The sequence below is a fragment of the Ammodytes marinus genome, assembly GCF_949987685.1.
Source record: "Ammodytes marinus genome assembly, chromosome: 1".
In the NCBI taxonomy this organism is placed as follows: Eukaryota; Metazoa; Chordata; class Actinopteri; order Uranoscopiformes; family Ammodytidae; genus Ammodytes; species Ammodytes marinus.
The window spans coordinates 21,620,921-21,642,075 of record NC_137230.1 but is presented as its reverse complement, the minus strand read 5'-3'; the positions used below and the strand labels follow the sequence as shown (position 1 = coordinate 21,642,075).

General features: G+C 41.2%; 1 protein-coding gene across 1 annotated transcript in view; it reads left to right on the top strand.

Annotated features, from left to right (window-relative positions):
- Nucleotides 1–12,471: 12,471 nt before the first annotated feature.
- Nucleotides 12,472–21,155, top strand: part of acsf3 (acyl-CoA synthetase family member 3) — a 43,289-nt gene continuing 34,605 nt past the window's right edge. Inside the window, exons 1-2 of the mRNA XM_080026572.1 lie at nucleotides 12,472–13,251; nucleotides 18,264–18,419. Of these exons, the coding sequence (XP_079882698.1) occupies nucleotides 12,523–13,251; nucleotides 18,264–18,419 (885 nt within the window). The 5' untranslated portion in view covers nucleotides 12,472–12,522. The remainder of the gene's footprint in view (nucleotides 13,252–18,263; nucleotides 18,420–21,155) is intronic.

Genomic DNA, 21,155 nt, shown 5'->3' with positions numbered 1-21,155 from the left:
TTATTCCATGCTAGTTTCAAGTTTTATTTTATTTTTTGTTAATTCAAACTTGTGTCGTGTGATCTCACATAAAGCAAGGCTGGACGGAACTAACTTGTATTAGCCTTGTTACTGTCATGTCATATTAACCATTTTGAAATTGTGAGGTTAACACATAGCAAGGTTTTCTTATTTATTGCTAATTCAAATCATTTGTATAGCCCAATATCACAAATAGACATTTGCCTGGCTGAGAAAAAACTCCCAGTAAAAACCTTTTATCGGTATTAAAAAATTGAGAAATCTCAGGGAGGGTTGACAGAGGAAGGGATCCCTCTCCCAGGACAGACGGACGTGTTGATGCAAGAGGACTTCAGATGCTGCCAGGGGGAGGAGGGACCTGATCCACACCGTCTCGTCTCCACCAGGGAAACCTGGAAGAGGACAGACAGACATTTGCTAGAAATTGTACTTATCGGTTATCGGGTAAAGTAAATAGGCATGTTTTTCAGAAAATCCACATTATATGAATTATATCTGTAATTGTTTATAGCTTTGTTAAACTGAATTTCTGGTTTACTCTTCAAGATAAACACTCATTCAAAATCTCCCTCACACTCTTGTCAAACCTCTCACTAACATTATACAATCTACTGTGTCTTCTTTCTGAAATCCAAAGACTTCAATAGAGCCAATGTAGTAGTGCAGAACATTATTTTTTTTCACTTTGCCTGGCTATAATGAATTCGTCTTATCAGCAGATATGTATAGACAGTGACAGGTCCTCTCACTGCAAGGTTAGCCATTGTCTTAAATCCATCTCGTCAGCTCGTTACTTGTTTACAGTTAGCCAGAAGTGTTCGCTCTGTACTGCTGGAAGCATTCCCCATCATCCAAAGACAGAGGCTAGGAGCTAATACCTGTACAGAATGGATGGATGTACTCCTTACATACAGTATGTATTCCTTCTTTCTTTGCTATCTTTTTCAAATTGCAATAAACGTCCCCAGCTACACTTAAACTAGGACTTGCAATTCATGGTCAACAGGACACCACATTTATTTGTATAATTTTTCAAAGACAAGTTATTATTTCTGATTGGAATTACTTTATAAAAGTATTCACTTGAATAGCACTATAATGTGAGTGTTATTCGGGTTTGTGTCTGTAAGATTTGTTTAGAACCTTTGACATATTAGACTCTACCAACTCAGACTGCAGAAAGTGGTGAGCAGGGATTGAATAATGAAAGTGAGGAGCCAGTGTTCCCAAAAAATAACCCGACAGCACCCACTACACATGTGTACAACTGTATGTACAACAACTAGAAATGCATAAAGGCTGACTAACGCTTTAGTATCTTCACCAGTTTCTGAACTACAGTGTTCTTATTGATATTTAGCTGCTATGATGGGCGACTTTATGAGGCTTCAAAAACAACCCTTAATTTTGCTACACGCATGGCTGAAACCACACTAGTGACACTTTAAACTCCACCAATCCAAGGTCGCTACTGAAAGAATCAATACACTCTGTCCTAAAAATACAGCTTCAAGAAAGTATATTGTCCACATCATTACTTATTTTGGCTATGTGTACCTTGTGTATTAAAGTCATTAAAACACCTGAGGGGGTGGGGGGGGGGTTATTTTATTATAAAAATTTAAATGATAAAATCAATAGATTTTTCTTTAAGAAGTAGACAACTTAGTAGTCTGATTGTAAACTGCCATTTTGTAAACATTTCATGAAAATGTAATTCAAGTCCACACTGAATGAGAGAACACAAAAATATACAAATTATAGCAGTGTAGAAGAAGTCACAGTGTGTCCATGAAACAGATGCCACAGTGTATTTCCCTCATTGTTACATGATACTGAAATGCTTTAGTTAAATATTAAGGAAGCAACAGTAAATAATGAATAAATCAAATTTGTGTTTTCTTTTGTTTTCCATATGTCAACATTTACTGATGGCATTTCATCTATGTCCGCACGGATGGAGCAGAATTAAACATTTAAAAAAAGATACTGTTAATCTGCTCTCAAACTTCATGGTTTAAAAGAACCGCAGCTAATTAACCGCACACCAAAACAGGAATACATTTTAATATTGATCCCCTTATGTCCCTGGTGCATTGTCTGTGTGTGTTTGTGTGTGTGTGTGAGAGGGCCTGTGTGCATGTGCATGTGGGCAGGCCAGAGTATGATTATGAATATTTTAAGAGCACATTTAACATGGCGAAGCTAGAGCTGGATCAGTGAGGGATTTGCGCCTACTCTTCAGCTAATGACCCCAGGCGCTTCCAGCAAAGCTTCTTCATATTTTAAAGAAAGTCGATAGAACTGCAGCCCAGTCAGCAGCATTAAGATTCATACAGACGCCACAGGGACCCTGAAAAAATTAATAACACGCGTGTCTAACAATCCTTCCTGCGATTTAGTGGAGCACCCGAGCTCTCTGCCTAAAATGCAAAGTGGTAATGAGCACACCAATAAGATAAATTCTGAACACGCATCGCCTGCCCCTCAAGTTGATGCACAAACACACTCTCACACCCAGTCTTTTCCTCCAACCCCTTCTCAGCAAAAACAAACACCAATCTCCTCCCCAGACTCCTGACCAAGGTATCCAAACACACTCTTCCCATCGTTCTGCACTCTCCAATTTTACTATTTTGTGTTGGTTTCCCCACTGTGTCTACATTCTCAAAGAAAGGGAAAATCCAAGGGCTTTGGAAGAGCCAGAAAGATACTGTTGAACAAATGTTTTTTTTCACTTTGCCTATGATGACTTTACTATCTGCAGATGTGCAAATATATTGACAGGTCCTCTGCAATGCTATAGCCATTGTTAAGAATCCATTTCAACAGCTCTTTACTTGATCGCAGGTTGCCAGAACTGTTTGCTCTGCACTGCTGGTAGCACTTCCTTTTATCCATCAAGACTGAGATGTTGGGAGTTAGGGTGCACATTTGTATAATATGAAGGCCAAATTATTTCCTCTTTCTATTATGTCTTTGTAAATTGCAGCAACACACGCATTAACAGAAAGGGGCCGATGGACTGGTGACAAATGATATCAAGATTGTGTTTGTTTTTAGATTATAAAAAAAGATTAAATCATTAACCATACAGGTGCAGTGTGTAATATGACACACCCCTATATGACCCACCCCTTTTGAATAATAACAGAAGCTACAGTGGCCTTCAAGGACAGGAACAATTCTAAATTTTAAACAATGCACCTGATGACATTCCAACTATGACACTTTCAAGATGGCGGCACTAGGCCTTGGTCCAAAATATGCAGAAATATGGACATATATGAGACCCTTTCTAAGGAAAACATAAAATTATTTAAAAAAAAATGTACAGCTATTATGCACTAAATTAAATGTACTTATGGATATTATAATTACTTTCTACAGAATCTGCTAAGAAATAAAACCCAAAATTCTACACACTGCAGGTTTAAGTTCAGTCTTTTGTTTACTTTTCAAGACAGTGAGATGGTCTCAAATCTTGTTAACAGCAAGTTAAAAAGTAAATTGCATAAGGTGCACAGAAAAAGTAACTGAGGTGAGGGCTACAGCAGTAGGCTCTGTCCTCCCTGGGCGGCTAGACAACATATGGCACCGTCTCCCAGAGAACAACGAACCACCCAAGCAGCCTGGCAGCTCAAAATGTGTGCCTGGGTGTGTGTGTGTGTGTGTGTGTGTGTGTGTGTGTGTGTGTGTGTGTGTGTGTGTGTGTGCCTTTGTGCGCGTGTGTGTGTGTGTAACGGCCAGTGGGGTTGCCTGTATTATGTGCACATTTGCAGAAGATGAAACAAGAAAAGATGCCTGCCAATTTTCTTTGTATAGCCAAAGAATATAAATTGACAATATATTGGAGATGTTTTCTTCTACAGCCACATAAGGCAAACGTCAGAGACGTTTACAAGGCTTTCAGATATAGGCTCCTGATATACCTTCTGGATCATTTATTTCTATAAGTGAAGAAGTGGAACAACTAAATATCTCCATTTTGAATCTGGAACTAATGTAGTTTGGCATGCTTGTCTGAATGATACGCCATAACCCCTTCCAATGTTCAGAGACAGCCTATTGTCGATGATGCAGGACAGACTTAGTAGGCTGAGTAAGACGAGGCGGTTGGGAGGGGGGCGAAAGACCTGATCGTCACTGTGTAGCAGAATGCTTTCCATTTTCATGTCCGTGATTTAAAAGGGAAAGAAGGGAATCAATAAGGCATTAGTTGAAAGCCATCAAAAAAATATGTGAGTGATCTAAAGCGTATTACATACAGCCAGTAGGTCAGGAAGTTGGATATCATTTATTTAGGGGTGAGTTACCTTAAGTCTACAGTTAAATTAACTTTATTCCGTCCATTTGACCACGCCGTCTGCTTCAGTTATTCAGAGAACGCATAAAATTACAATAACAAGTTACAGGCATTTTCACATGAACTTTTATTGTTGTACAGTACATGCAGCGTCCCCCAAAGAATTGGTGTGACATTTTATCATCTCTGCAGAACATATCTGCTATTCAAGTAAATCCAAGATCCTGTGCCAACCCAAACAATGCAGACTCACAGCATATTGCACTTCAAATCCTCTGGCGAGGCATCTTTCTCTCTCTCTCTCTCTCTCTCTCTCTCTCTCTCTCTCTCTCTCTCTCTCTCTCTCTCTCTCTCTCTCTCTCAGGCCATGATGAGAGGCTCATGTAAGCAGCTCATCAGCAGCCTGTTTGCCCATATGTGCCTCACACCCCACATTCCCCAGTGGCTCGTAGCTCTGTGCAGTGATACCATCTCATCTGCCAACATTGGACCACAAGAACAAAAAAAAATCTCTCTTCTGGTTGACCTATTCTTCCCTCACTAGCTACTAGTGTTATGATATGCACACATTGTGTAGCCAGACCGTCCACAAAATCCCATAGCCTAATCAAGGTCTGGCCAGTAGAAACAGAAGAAATACAGGTGAATACTGAATAGGCCTAAAAGAGCACACTGGGTATTAACCATGAAGAAATAATTACAAATGAACTGATCGACTGATAATCACATGTAAACCACAGATAGGCTCAGAGGAAGAGAATGTGAAAGAGTAGTAGAAGGTAGTTGTGTTTTGTCAAGTCACTAAGCTGTGAATCCTCTGGGCCAGTATTGATGATGGCATATGCTGTGGGAAGCAGACAGACAGGAAAGCTGGGTCCAGTGTCATATCTGCTGTGCGTGTGTGTGTGTGTGTGTGTGTGTGTGTGTGTGCGTGTGTGTGTGTGTGTGTGTGTGTGTGTGTGTGTGTGTGTGTGTGTGTGTGTGTGTGTGTGCATGCGTGTGTGCGTTTGTGCGTGCGTGTGACTGTTCGCTCATCCCCCTGCCACCGCACATATGTTTGGGAAACGGAACAGTTGGACGTGGCTGAGGGCTAAAATGGGTCAGACCGACACAGATGGAGAAAAAACTCCCACCGGGTCACTGTCAGATGACTAACACCCACAGAAAAAAAGTGAGAGAATATGTGCATGTGTTTGTGTTTATGTGGAAGGAGCGATGTGGTCGAATTTTGACAGACTTTAACATCATGCTAGAAAATGTACTCTTGAATCAACACTATAATAACAAAAAGATACTAGCACAATACATGTTTTCATTCAAAATGGGTCAAGTAGTGCTTAAGTAGCCAGGAGCAATCCACTGACTCTGTGTATGTCAAGAATACATTTTCCTTCTGCTTTTATAACTTGTTTTCCCTATTTTGTTTCCCTCGACTTTACTTCAACTGAAGACAACAGCAATATGATCAGTAACCTAGGTTATGGCTTATTATGTCATTTACATCTTTCATGTAATGTACAGTCAGTGTGATCACAATACACACCAAACCCGAGTGCCACTCCACAACAAAAATCAGTTGAGAGTGCAGTAGAACACAAATTTTGACAATAACTGCACCTCAGTACTGATTAAATGATATCACCCAGAAGAATAGATGGTATATTCCATGACAAAAGGTAAATTAAAACTGCAATCAGTGATGAACGGGCCCTCGCACTCTCGTGCTGGACGCCGTCCCGGCCGGCCGGCCTCGGCGCTCCGGGTGAGAGAACGCGCCGCGGTCTCCTCCTCTTTGGAGCGCGCGGCACATTAATACCTGTCACCGGAAGCGCGGAAGTTGCCGCGACGCGCTTGATACGGACGCAAGGACGACCTCAGGCCTGGGCTCTTACCAGGCGGGTGAAGTTTGGAGCACATGGGACAGTGCAGAGCGAAATTACAGTGACTTCCTGTTTCGTGGCAATGATGCCGAGAAACTACGAAGGCCACAGAGCCGATAGTACCGGCTTCCCGTGTTCTCATTGTCTCTAGACCTCCCTGAGCTGCTTTGAGGTTGATTTGATCAAGTGTGTAGGACGTGGAGGTAAATAAGTAGCATGCAATATTTACTTGACCCAGCAGTTGGCGCACTCACTTTTTCTTAATATTATTGTGTGGGCTTAGAGTATGGTGGAGTTAGGCCAACTTCCTGTTTTTTTGGCGAATATTTCAAATTAAGAGACTTCCTGTTGATTTTGGGGCGGGGCTTCAAGAGGCTTTTTTGTTTGTCCTGGGATTGTACATTGCTATATGAAATATTGTGCATCTAGGTGTAACACAGCCTGAGTTATGATCAAGTAAAGGGTTCATGGCGTCCGTTTTTTATGTTTTTTGGCGAATGAGGCGCCGGTGCTGCAAGACGGTAGTTCCGGATAAAACGAACTTTCGGGTATATCATCTTCCATGTCGGAGGACTTACCCTATCATATATTTTTTTGCACAAAAAGTTGTTATAAGTCCACATTACTCTGCAATCCTGCAGAGTAATGTGGAGTTATGACATTTGGCGACATTTTGGCGAATATTTGCCGGCATCTCGTCATAGTTATTCGGAATCAAACAAAAATTTTTTTGGTGTATCTTCCATGTCTGATTTGTGTCCCTAGAGTTTTCGTTTTGCTAAATATGTTCCTGCTAGGAGTTGGGAATTTGAGAGTCAGAAATTCACATATTTCAAATTAAAAGACTTCCTGTTGATTTTGGGGCGGGGCTTCAAGAGGCTTTTTTGTGGGGCCTGCAAAGATACATTTGGGTTTTAAATTTGGTGCAGCTAGGTATAACACAGCCTGAGTTATGATGAATTGAAGTTTCATGAGGTCTGTATTTTGTGATATGTATCAACTTTGACCCCCAATAGCTCCCTGGTTCTGTTGAGAATTTGAAATCTTTCCGCAATTCAACGTCGGGCAAGCGTCTTGAGTACTTGAGCAGTGGTTTGACGTCCCTGCCGTAAAAACTCTAGGAGCCTTTCGTCGAAATGCGAAAAGATGTAAAGTGGCGGTTTTAGGCACTGAATCCAAAATGGCCGAATTCCTTTTGATTTTGGCCCCGGACATAACATTGCATTTATGTGCGCCTTGGGCCATTACATGTTAAAAAAAAATCAGGCTTCTAGCCCGATTTTTGAGCATGCATTTCCTGAAAAACTGTTTGTGGCCCCTGGGGGCCAATTGATTTTGCACAAATCCTGAACCACTGATACGTTTCAATTTCTTGCAGGTCTGACCTGCCTGCAGAGTTTTACAACTATTGTACCAGGGGAAGTGGGTGAAAAGTGCCAAAAATCACAAAAAATAATCGGAATCGGAATAATACGGAATAATAATAAAAATCCTGGCGATTACAATAGGGCTTCGCATCACTCGGTGCTCGAAAAGTAATGCCACTGTAAAAAAAGAAGCACTCAACCAAGCAGCATTACATTACACTGTCGGTCAGACTTTCCGAAACACGTTGTAACAAATGAAATGTTTGTGAGCGGATCCAACAAAGATCCCTTTACGAAATTCTCCTTCCACAGGGGAGGTAATCTTCAGACAAAGCTGTCCTACTCTTTATTTAGCAATCCGAGATTTCACATTTAAAATGTATTCAGAGTGCTTCTGAGAAATGTTCCTGGTTGTCAAAACCTCCATTAGAAATGGAATTTGAGGCAATAATTATTGAGTTAAAAGGTCACCCATTTATTTTTTTCTATACAAAAAAATTGGGAATTAGATTTTTTTCAGGGTAATCCTTGGCTGCCTCTTGATCTGATCTTCCAACAACATTTCCCAAGACACAAAAACAAATTGCCTTTCTGAATGTTATGTTGCTGCCACTTATGTTTGTCTTTTGCTCACTGTGCGTTTGTAGATTTGAGCAATAAAATAAAATCCTTTTTTGTAAGAGCTTCCAGTTGTCCATGGAGTGGTTGCTCCCTGGGTCACTTCGAAAGCATCCGTATCTGATGTAGATACAATACTTGGGGAATAATCCTAGCGATCCTTCACCTCAAAAGAACGATGGCCTCACATGAGGACAAACAAGCCCCTTTACTCAGAATACAAGCCATGTTGTCAACCATGCATTAGTATGTGGGTGGCATGTGCTCTGTGAGACAGTCATATGTTTACAGTGAATCTCTTGGATGAAAGTCAAGTTTGCAGCTGCAGCCTCGGAATAATTCATCGCCCGCCTCTCCACCCGGGAGGAGCCACAGGTAGTTGATGAAGTGGCAGTGCCAAGTCTCCCAACTGGCGAAGACGAAGCGCAGCTGCCAGGAGTCAGTGCGGCCAGATGCCGCTGCTGATGTACCATGTGTTCCAAGCAGGGCAACAGTGTGTTTCTGTGTGAGCTGTGGTGGGAGGGGAGAGAACAGAACGCTTGCCAATACATGCTCACATTGATGCCAACCTGACACATGCTTGGGTACTCCCCACGGTTTGTGTTACCATCTCAGCCTCTCTCGCAGAATCTGTGGGGGGTCCCCTCTTTCTCTTTTCCTCAGATGTAGTCCTTTGCCAAGATGGGAGATGGCGCCTGCTTGCGGCCGTCCAGCCCACCATTGGCGAGATCCAGCAGGCCATTGTAGCAGAATGCCAGCTTCTGCTAGATACTCTTTCTGATCATGTTTTTGCTGTATCCATAGCTCCTCGTGTTAGCCATGTCTTTTCCTCTCGTCCCTGACAAAAGGAGATATTTCCATATGCTTTTTACTTTCCTGCATGTCGCCAGTAAAAATATGTATCTCTCAGTGGCTCAGATTCTAGTCCCCATATGATGCAAAAAAAATATGGCCAACTTCCAGGAAGCAAATCCAAAAACATGGGTCGTCTGTGCCTTCTTTCATTTCATCGGAGACAACGTTCGCTAATGTTTAGGTTGAACCCTTAGTAGAAAGCGCCAGTGCCATCTGCATTAAAAAAGACGAAAGGCTGAAAATGCCCTACGAATAAAGGATTCTCTGGAAATTATAGCTGCTGGGGTAGCATGGCATCCCGTTGCAAAGCGCTTTTCCCCACAAATGGGAACGAGTGGTCTTTGACGATACTATTCCTGAGAGTGGAGGGGAGTTCTCTGAAACAAAGGCTCCAATTTCGTTAGGAACATGCCATCCTTGTTTGCAGTGTAGGGGTTTCGGGGAGGGAAGTGAAAACTTTTTGAACGTGTGCCATGTCTGTGCCATTCTCTTATCTGAGGCCCGCGACTGCCAGCTGGCGGCTGAATGTGCCCACTTGCACTGTGATGATGGAGCCAGCCAAGATAGTTGGCACACTGAGTGGTAGGACTGGCATGTGATCTAAAGCCAACCACAGCTCTGTGTGGGGTAGCTTCATGTATGCTATACTCTCCTGTCCCCCTCTCTGGGGAGCAGCCTCTCAACTTGAGCTGCAGGTTCAACAAAAATGCCAATAGCTACCAAGCTGAAATAATAGCCTCTGGATGACAGACAACACATGACATGTGATAGCTCTATAATCATTGATACAATTATAGCTGTGTGTTAGCCATAGTATTAAGTACAAATTAGCCGACTACATGAGATTATGTTTTGAAACATTGAAACTAAAATAGCAAAATAGAAAAAGAGCTAATATTGATCTAACATGACCAAATGTAGGCTACTCAGCATAACCTAAATATAATTAAATAATTCTCTGCAGAGAATACACAGAGTGTATAACACCTGCTCTCAGACAAAGCACATATCTATCTATCTATCTATCTATCTATCTATCTATCTATCTATCTATCTATCTATCTATCTATCTATCTATCTATCTATCTATCTATCTATCTATCTATCTATCTATCTATCTATCTATCTATCTATCTATCTATCTATCTATCTATCTATCTATGTCAATAAAACTAATGAGGAGAGACTGCCTTTGCTCTGTCATATCTGTAGTTTAGTATATTATATATTTATATAGCCTATATCTCCTCATTAGTTTTAGTTCCCCAACAATTCAAACATTGTCTAACAAACATATGACGATATTACAAATATGCACTTTGATTAACACTTTAACAGCAATTTCCCTCGCACCGTCTATCTACCTATCAGGAACCATTCATGCGACGTTTGTTTCATGCCGGACGATTAATGTCGCTGCGCCGTCCTTCACTACAAGACGTACCGGTGTTTGTTATAGGTAAGGTGAATGTGAATGAGAAGTGTGACAAGCGGGACACTCTTATGATTCTAAGACACATTCATATATTATTCACTGTAGAACATAGATATGTCTTGCTGAGAAGGGGAGTTACGTCGAATTCTGTCTGCACGCGGATAATGACACCTCAGCGAAATGGGAAACTACCAGAGATTGTGATGAAATGATAGCAAAGCACTGTTTATAAACGATATACATGTGTTTGTCAGGCTCATCTCTGGTGATAAATGATCGGAGTATATAAAGTTTCCTTTGTGGGTGTGTTTTGAAACAGGATTTTATGTATTAACTTTTAAAAATGTTCAAGTAAACACGACTAGTATTCATTTGTTTGTACCTTGACATGTTTCGACTACTTCCTGCAGTCTTCAGAAGCGTCCATGGACATAGAAAGGAAGCGTCAGCTGATGCTATAGAGGATGTAATACTAGTCAGTTTACATGAACATTTAAGTTAATCTATCAAGGAAGTTAGACTATATGAACAATGTTGAAATATTACAGGATTTAATGTAGTTTTATGGAGGGTCGGGACCACGGCTGGATACTATTTTCACCCTGCTGGACATTGGACGCAAAGGCAGAAAACACTGGGTCATATAAACAAGAGGGGGAATGTGTCTGTTTAATGTGCAAGGAAAGTGTTGCCGTGAAGAAGGATTACAATTTACGAAGACACTATGAAACTAAACATCAGAGCAGCTACATGTCCTGATAAATGTGTTATTTTTGCAAAGTGGCCCGGCCCTTCGTAGATTTTTCTGTATGTGGCCCTCAGTGAAAAAAGTTTGGAGACCCCTGGACTAATGTATCCCTTAGTATTTCAGCTAAGGTCCTTAATAATTGTGTGAAATATGAGCTGGTTAAGCCATTTGATACATAGATCTTCAGAAATAAAGTAACAGTGTTGATGCATCTTTCAGCACAGATGGATTCATAAAGGTGATTGCCATTCTTGGCGGGCAGGCAGAACTTGATATAACACTGGTCGGTATAGGGTTTGTCTTCGTTCAAATGGTATGTTAAGGGGGACTTACGGTTACTTTTACTGAATGTGATAGGATTATCTTGGCAGTAACAAAAAAGGAAATGAACATTACATTTTTTGAGTCCTTGCTTTCGCTTGATTTTTTGAGTAGTTTCAGATTCCCTGAATAAAGCTGCATAGGTTTACACATTACCTGTGTGTAAGTTATTATGGCAAACTGTGGTGCTGCATTCACATATGGTTACTGAACAATAGGTTAAAATAAAATAAAATAAAGACAAAATATCAGACACTCCTCTACTGCTTAAATTAATGATTTTTGTTTTGTTTCATCAAGCCTTTAAATATATTTTTGTTTTGTCCAACCAACAGTCCATGAACAAAGAGACAACCCACTGATTTTACACATCTCCTGCAGTTCACATGTCACAGAGAGCACTGCTCTGCCTGTGAGCAGAACTGGAGGGAGCTTTCCAAAGTCTGATTACATAATCCTGTTGATGTCATCTTAGATTTGGCTTGAACCTCCACATTCTAAGCAGAAAGCCAAAACAGGAGTTGTCGGGTATAGTGAGTGGTGCTGTGAAAAATGTAGTATCTGGTATTTTGCAGGAATTAATCCACTCAAATTAAAGATACTTCCGCCCCTGCTGCTTTGATTTTGACAATGTGTAAATCTGACCCTTTTTTTCTGCTTACCATGTTTAAGTGATAGAAAACACAATATGTTACATGTAAGCCACATTCAGGAAGGTGGAGTTTATTTGTGCAATGCCCGATGAACCTCATTTGATCATATTGTGTATAACAGTAGGAGGCCTGGAGGATAATCAGATTCAAGTGAGATTTGCCTTCTTGAGAAGATGTCACTGTCTGCTTTTTGATCAAACTAAGCTTGGATGCCTTTCTTCCCCCGTCTCTCACAGATGAAGTCAGGCATGAGCCGATGCATGGGGACCGAGGACAGAGCCATCTTGAGGCCCTAACTAACTCAGAACAGCTTCAAACATGCTGCTACAGAGACTTGTTTCTGCTGCCTGCCACTCTCTCAAGTGGACATTGTTGCCTCACTGGAAAGCCACTCTTCACACAAGAACTCATTGCCCATCAAAGCCAGAGAAATGGCTGATGGGAACTGTTGTTCAAAGAAGGACTCATAAATGGAGCACTGCACCGTCGCCCAGAAGAAACCAGAAGCCGGTGTTTGCCAGAGCTCCAGAATTTGGAGAAAAGCTTGCTATCGTAGACGGCAGTGGCAGCCACAGCTACACGCAGCTGTACCGCAGCAGCTTAGGTCTTGCGGGTAGAATCAGTGCCGCTCTCAACTGTGACTTTGGGGGACTGGAAGGGAAGCCAATCTCCTTCCTGTGTGCTAATGATGCTTCCTACACAGTGGCGCAGTGGGCGGCTTGGATGAGCGGTGGGACGGCAGTGCCACTCTACCGAAAACACCCTCTGTCTGAACTGGAGTACATTATCTCCGACTCCCAGAGTTCCCTGCTTTTGGTGGGGCATCCGTATGCCGAAACCCTGGAGCCAATGGCACAGAAGCTGGGGCTGCCATGCCTGACACTGCCTCCTACCTCTAACCTCAGCCACCTCGACGGAGCGGGCACCCAGGAGATGGAGACGGCCATCAAAGACTGGGCGGACCGACCAGCTATGATCATCTACACCAGTGGTACCACGGGAAAACCCAAGGGAGTTCTACACACGCACAGCAGCATTCAAGCCATGGTAATTGTCGTCTTTTAAAACTGTAATGACATTTGAGGCAAAGCAAAGTCCTTTTTTGTCATATACTCTTAGGCTTTGTCAGCAGAAAGAAAGGTTGCTTCACGGCTTTGACATATATGAGTGAATAATACAGCTGGTGCTAATAGACTAAAATATGTTGCTAATTAAATTAGTAAGTTAAAATAAACACTGTTAATAGAGAGTAAATAAAACAAAAAAATTGTCTTTTATGTAATCTTGTTTTGAACCGACTGATGAATCAGCCAGGTCTCTTGATATTAACTTACTGATGGACAGTACATCAAATTGGTGTAGATGCCGGCCTCAAAAATACTGTATCGTATCAGACTATAATTGATATTTGTCTTGGGAATGTTTGATGTGTTTTCCGAACTTCCTAGTCTTCCCTCCTACCTTTTTTATATAATTTCTCTACGTATCCTCAGTCTGTGTGTCTTTTCCAGATATTCTCCAAATAGAAGAGTATAGATGTTTTGCTACTTGTATCATTCAAGTAGCAAACAACTCTCTTCCCATCTCAAGTTGAATGACAGGCTGTAACACATAAGTCATTAGACATTGTTCGCTGTACGCACTTCCTTGTTGGTGTGTTTAGGACATCACTGATTTCAGAGTCAGATATCTACTTATTTAAATGCAAGAAATGGCAATAATGTAAATGATCTTTTCTCAATGCTGTCCATGTTTGTCTTGGCCTTTGCTTTTTGGCAGATGATGACAAGGTATCTAATGTCCCTTTTTTATAAATACACCTACAAGGAAGCACACTACAGTTTATTGTCATTAGTACACACCTTTTTATTGAAATAAATGGAAACTAGTGAAACTCTGTCTGTGGTTAGACAATTTACGTCAGTATTGATTTGATATACACTGTGTGCAAAATGATTAGGCAAGTGAGGATTTTGACCATATCATAATTTTTATGCATATTTCCCAACTTCAAGCTGTATAAACCTAAGTGCTTATTGGATTTAAGCATACCAGGTGATGTGTATTTGTGTAATGAGTTAAGGTGTGGCCTAAGGAGATCAACACTCTATATCAAGGTGTGCATAATTATTAGGCAGTTTCTCTTTCTCAGACAAAATGGGCCAAAATAGAGATTTAACGGACTCTGAAACGTCAAAAATTGTAAAAAGTATTTCAGAGGGATGCAGCACTCTTGAAATTGCTAAGATATTGGGGCGTGACCACAGAACCATCAAACGCTTTGTTGCAAATAGCCAACAAGTTCGCAAGAAACATATTGAGGAAAAAAAGACGCAAATTAACTGCCAAAGATTTGAGAAGAATCAAACATGAAGCTACCAGGAACCCATTATCCTCCAGTTCTGCCATATTCCAGAACTGCAACCTACCCGGAGTGCTCAGAAGTACAAGGTGTTCAGTGCTTAGAGACATGGCCAAGGTAAGGCTGAAACCCGACCACCACTGAACAAAACACACAAGTTGAAACGTCAAGACTGGGCCAAGAAATATCTGAAGACAGATTTTTCAAAGGTTTTATGGACTGATGAGATGAGAGTGACTCTTGATGGACCAGATGGATGGGGCCCGTGGCTGGATCAGTAACGGACACAGAGCTCCACTTCGACTCAGACGCCAGCAAGGTGGAGGTGGGATACTGGTATGGGCTGGTATTATTAAAGATGAACTAGTTGGACCTTTTCGGGTTGAAGATGGTCTCAAAATCAACTCCCAAACCTACTGCCAGTTTCTAGAAGATACTTTCTTCAAGCAGTGGTACAGGAAAAAGTCTGCATCTTTCAAGAAGACCATGATTTTTATGCAGGACAATGCTCCACCATCACATGCATCGAAGTACTCAATTGCATGGCTAGCCAGTAAAGGCCTTAAGGATGAAAAAATAATGGCCCCCTTCCTCACCTGACTTAAACCCTATTGAGAACATGTGGGCATTGCTTAAACGGGATATTTACAGTGAAGGAAATCAGTACACCTCTCGTAACAGTGTCTGGGAGGCTGTGGTTGCTGCGGCACAAAAAGTTGATCGTCAACAGATCAAGAAACTGACAGACTCCATGAACGGAAGGCTTGTGACAGTTATTGAAAAGAAGGGTGGCTATATTGATCACTGATTTATTTTTTTGTTGACATGTCGGAAATTATTATTTGTACATTTTTAGTTGTTTTATTATTCTCACTTTAACAGATGAAAATAGACAAGTGAGATGGGAACATTTTAATTTTTTTATTTAGTTGCATAATAATTCTGCACATATAGGGGAGAACGGGGTACATTGTCACACGGGTTGGTTGTCACAATCGTTATATCTCTGAACCAGAAGGCGCTGTCTGTGAAATTTTGGTATGTAAATATCCACAATTGGGGTCAGAGGTCACCTACATAGTCTTCCTTGGAGTTAGACTGCTGAATTTGAGGTGAGAGGACTGTTTGTGTTTTTCATGTCAAATTGAAAATATTTAGCTCCTCAGTATTTTTCTTCTAGGCTTTTACACAATGGGTTTATAACAAAACACTTGTTACCCATAAAAAGTGTGAAGGATAAACTATAGTTTAGATTGTGGTTAGCAAGCTAATTAGTTGTCAGATGGTTGTTGGCCTTGATGCTAGCAAGAAATTCAAGTTGGGGTTGGTCGTCACATTTTTTGGGGGGTTGGTTGTCACATGTTATCCAAAGGCTGCAGCCAGAAAAGGAACACAATAACGAAATAAATTGTCAAGCTGTGTCCTCACTGACACCCCAGAGAAGAAGAGAATAGAGCAGGAAAAGGCAGCTAGCATGCAAAAGAAAAAAGGGCACCAAAATCAAAACAACCCAGTGCATCCCAAACTAGACCAGCTGCCAAGGCTACAGTATGCAGGCCTATTTGTCAACTTGACAATGCAATTACACGTTCAAATTTTGTTCTGATTATTCCCATTAAGATAACATTGTGACAAACAACCCCATAGTGTGTTACAACCGACCCCTTGATGGGGTTGGTTGTCACAATGTGTAAGGTTGTCTTTGATGATTAATTTCTTCTTTATTACAATAAGATAGAAAAAGTGAGGGGTACACATTTCAAGCCAGCACCTTAAGCTTCAATTTAATGTAGGAATGACTATTGAAAGATGTTTAGGTGATGAGCAATTCTCACTAGGGTAAAAAGTGTGCCTACTTGCCCCGTTCTCCCCTATATATATATATATATATATATATATATATATATATATATATATATATATATATATATATATATATATATATATATATATATTCTCGAAAGGAAAGACAAATCCTCACTTTTACTTTCGTAAACATTCAGGTTTAGGTTCATTAACATTTTGGATTGGCCGAGAGCACTGTAGTTGTTCAATAATAAAATTAATCCTCAAAAATACAACTTGCCTAATAATTGTGCACACAGTGTATTTGATAAATGGTCACTGTCATGTGAAAATTATGGGATTATAATGTGGCTCTTAAGCACTCCTCAAAACAGATAAATACATACAATGTATGCTCGTTTCTGAGTGCCAGAAGTGTGTATACTCCCCCACACCAATAATTGACTCCCTGATTAGCATCATCTCTCTCATTCGTTCCACTCGAGCTTTCTGAATAATAACTAATTTATGCCATTAAAGATCTCTCCTGAAGATTTTGCCTGTATATTCATACAGCTAAAAAAATTGACCTACATGTCCAACGGTGTGTTAAATTAAATCACTCTGAAAGAGAGGCATAGCTTAATTTGTCTCCAGTTGGCCCAGGGACGTGAGTGAGTGAGTGAGCGAATGATTAAGTGAGTCTCTCCGTTTTCCTGGAAAGCAACAACTTTAGGGTTGTCAGAACTCTGGAGAGCTCCTACGTCGGGTTAATGTGAGGGACGACTTGAGAGGGACAAACTTAAATGAAAATGTGCAGGAAGACCACTTTCAACATTACTATTGACTTTGACAATGTGTAAATGTACACCGATTTTTCACTGAATTGAATTCCCTAACCCAGTGATTGAGGTACACTGTGCAATGTGGTGCGTTTTGTGAAGAACTTTAGTTAAAGATCCTTACATCATCATGAACAGTGAATGCCATCTGAGTGATCAGCGGCACAGTGACCAGAACACCTGTTCAACATAAACACACTCTTCAGCCGAGGCCTATAACTTATTATATTTCATGAGTAACTTGTCATTCAAAGCCACACATGTTGAATTAGTTTAAACAGAACAACTTCCTTAGTAAACCGCTAAGCAACATCATAAGTGGTTTCAGGAGCACAAGGATGGAAGTTCAATTTCCATGGCCTCCATAATTACCCAAATCTAATTTTGTCAACTAAATTAACATTAATGAGCGAGTTAGCAGAGTCATTTGAATCAAGAGGTCTGAGGATAGATGGTGTTGTGTATTTTACTAGGCATATTTGAGCTATACTGTATAGTTCAACTTGACTTGGCTCGACCTGAAGAAATTAGACTCTCATATCTTCATATTCACTAAATAACTTGCTTTTGTTCCTGCGGTGCTGACTGCTTAAAACGCATAATGATGGGACATCATGCCGAGATAAGCTATTCTATTTATTCAGCTATGATGGACCCAGGAATATAAATAAACACATCATGAAGCATACAATTTGTTTTAGTGTTCTTTTCATATTATCGTGTGTACATCATGTAGAATAAATGAACTGTTGAGGAGACATTTACAGATTTTTCCACTAGAAGTAGCTTAAGTAGACCATAATACAGTTAGATTATACTCTTTTTTTTCGTATTTTTGCTCCCCATACTGCAACCAGATTTTGTATTGTTCAAAGGGGGTCTGCAAACATTGTCAGAAATAAACTTTTTGCAAGAGCAGGAAATTACTTATGAAGGTGTGAGTATAGCAAGTAATGAGGAAACTAGGTACACACTACACACATGCTTTATTCTGAAGACAGTAGGCCTATGACATGCTGACCCCCTCCCCTCTTCCCCCCCCCCCCCCCTGTCTGCCCCTTCACCCTCAGGCCCAGTGTCTGCTCTCGGAGTGGGCGTGGTCCAGAGATGACGTCATCCTGCACACCTTGCCGCTCCACCACGTGCACGGCATCGTTAACAAGCTGCTGTGCCCGCTGTGGGTGGGCGCCACCTGCGTCATGCTGCCCGACTTCCAGCCTCACAAGGTCTGGACTATACTCTCTTCTGATTCTGTCTCTTCTTTTTTTCCCCTTCTGTACAGTATACCTTTTCATTAACGGGCCTGGATAAAAAGAGGAAGTAAGGTTGAAAGGCTCCTGGAGATGACTGTGAGAGCCAAGTTTTAATTGACAAGCCCTGTATGTTTATATACTTCTAAATCTCTTCAATCACTCTTGCTCTATCAGTTGTTTCCCTTTCCCCTTCCACTTTTTTCTTCTCACTCTTTTCTCCTCTCCCTCTCTCCTTCTATCAGTCTCTCCTTCTCCTCCTCCTCCTCCTCCTCCTCCTCCTCCTCCTCCTTCGCTTACTGTCAAACTAAGTGTTTGGGGCTCAGTGATGAATTGCCCTGTGTGGCTTTGTATCTGACCAATGCCGACTCACGGCAGGGGCTTAAGCAGCAGATAAATCGATGAGCTGACATTGAAGGATGATAGTGCTTGTTTGGCCCTGGGAAGAGGGGGGAAGATGATGTGCTAAATGTGTGTGTGTGTGTCTGTGTCTGTATGTACGTCCGTTTGTGTGTGTGTGTCTTTGTGTTAGTGTGTCTTTTGGAGATGTGTAGGAGTGTAGATGCACATGTTTGTTGAATGGCAGGGCCCCTACAGCTTAATGGCAGTGAAGGTAGATGGAAAGGAAAGGTCTAAAGGACATATGTATCTGTCAACATGGGTATTGCTACACACTGTTGTATCAGTATTCAGCTTTTGTCCCTGACCTTGTGTACCAAACCACAAAACCCCTCCTCTCATCCTCAGAATAAAAGAAGCCTTTATTGTACTCCTCCTGAAGTTACAGTACATTGATGAAGTGATCGATAATCCGTCTCTTCTATCCCCAAAGATCTCTGAAGGGTAGCCTTGGGCAGCAGAGGCCGCCATTGATTTTTTTATATTTTTGCCTGGAGATAGTGACAAAAAAAAAAAAAAAACATTGTGCAGGAATTGTGATCCAGTGAATCGCACATAAGTCTATATTTTTCAAGTGTGCCATTGCAGAATGACAGGGCAGATACTGTTCCTGAAGTTCACACAGCGCTGTTCCGAAGTAATTCTTTAAAATGTAAAATGTAATATCACAGACATTGTTGAGATATGTAATAAGGAGGGGTGTGGGGGGCGGGGGGTTGTGTTCTTTTTACAGGTAAAGACATTATATTTTTTTTACTTTTAATGTATCTTTATCTGTCTATTTTATTATCTATCTAATTTAAGTATCCTTAGACAATCGCATGCGCCTGTTCTATTATTCAAAGTCAAAGTTGAAACATTTCCAAAGTAATACTTCATACACCATTAGTTTGGGTAGGACACCCACTGCCCTTTTTTGTTATTGCCACAATGAGGTGGTTCAGTCGTTATTGAATTATTTTGCCATGACATTTTGGTTCATGTTCCTCTTAGAGTTTGTTGTAATCAATCAATCAAAGATATCATCAGCTATGCTTACCAATTCTGCAGGTTCAAAGTGCCCCGTCTCCAGCTCCCATGAGCCGCCAGCCCAGCCCAGCACACGATTAAGTTCAATACTGAGATAGGGAAGAGAGATACTTACCTGTAGTTATGAAAGCTCAAAAAAACAAACGCCGATCCTCCTCGGGTCGTCTGCAGGTGTGTCAAACAATCTCACCATCTGCCCGGCTGCTGCCAATCAAACAGTCTAACCCTCATGAATAAATACCTGCAAAACGTATGACATTCCTATCCGCCTCAGCTCTACGTTGTGTTAATAAGCAAAGGCTAACAACCAAGATAGTTAACATAGTAAACATTATTCCTATACTAAAACCTTAGCTTGTAAGCATTGAGTCATTGTGTTCTTTTTAGCAGGCTGATGTTCAAACAGTTTCTAAAACACCAGTTTTAATTTATTCCCAATATAAACCAAGTTGAATTGAACAATTGTACCAAAGCAGTCCTAAACGAAACACAGTCTGACATTGGCTAAACCGACTGAGCATCTATTCCAACCCTCGACCCCCTTCGTAGTTTTCAATACTCAGCGCACAGACACATTGACGTTGAACTTCCAGTCCTCCCTTTGGAGGAATTTTGCCATTGTGACTGGAGTTCCATGCTTAGTGTGAAACTGAGCGGCTTATGGAGTTGTTTAGGATGCAGGCCGTCCCTTTGGGTTCTCACCGCATCCTGTCCCCTAGGTGGAGGAAAGCTCTTTGACGGACATAAATTGCCTACCTTTCCTCTCCAGACTGAACTTTGTGGAAGCGCTCCACTGCACTTGATAGACACCACCCTCAATGGCACGCTCAGTTAATATTCCCTCTCTCTCTTTCTGCATAACTTTTTATTCTGGATGAGTAGTACAGGTGGACTTATGAACGCCCACAATGTTTATATCAACTTGGAATAACATTGTGAGGGATAGGACAGTGATCTGATAAATCTATATAATCTCTGCTAGACTTGTTTATATATTTCAGTTATGTAGATGATGGATTAAGGTGAGACCACAACGAGGTGACTGAAAGGGAAAAGTGGAAGGGTGCAAGAGTTTAGACATTGCGTGCACATTAAGTAGTATGTGATGGTATTGCGAGTGAGAGAGATGATGGAAGAGAGTGCAACTTTCTGTGTGTGTGTGTGTGTGTGTGTGTGTGTGTGTGTGTGTGTGTGTGTGTGTGTGTGTGTGTGTGTGTGTGTGTGTGTGTGTGTGTGTGTGTGTGTGTGTGTGTGTGTGTGTGTGTGTGTGTGTGTGTGTGTGTG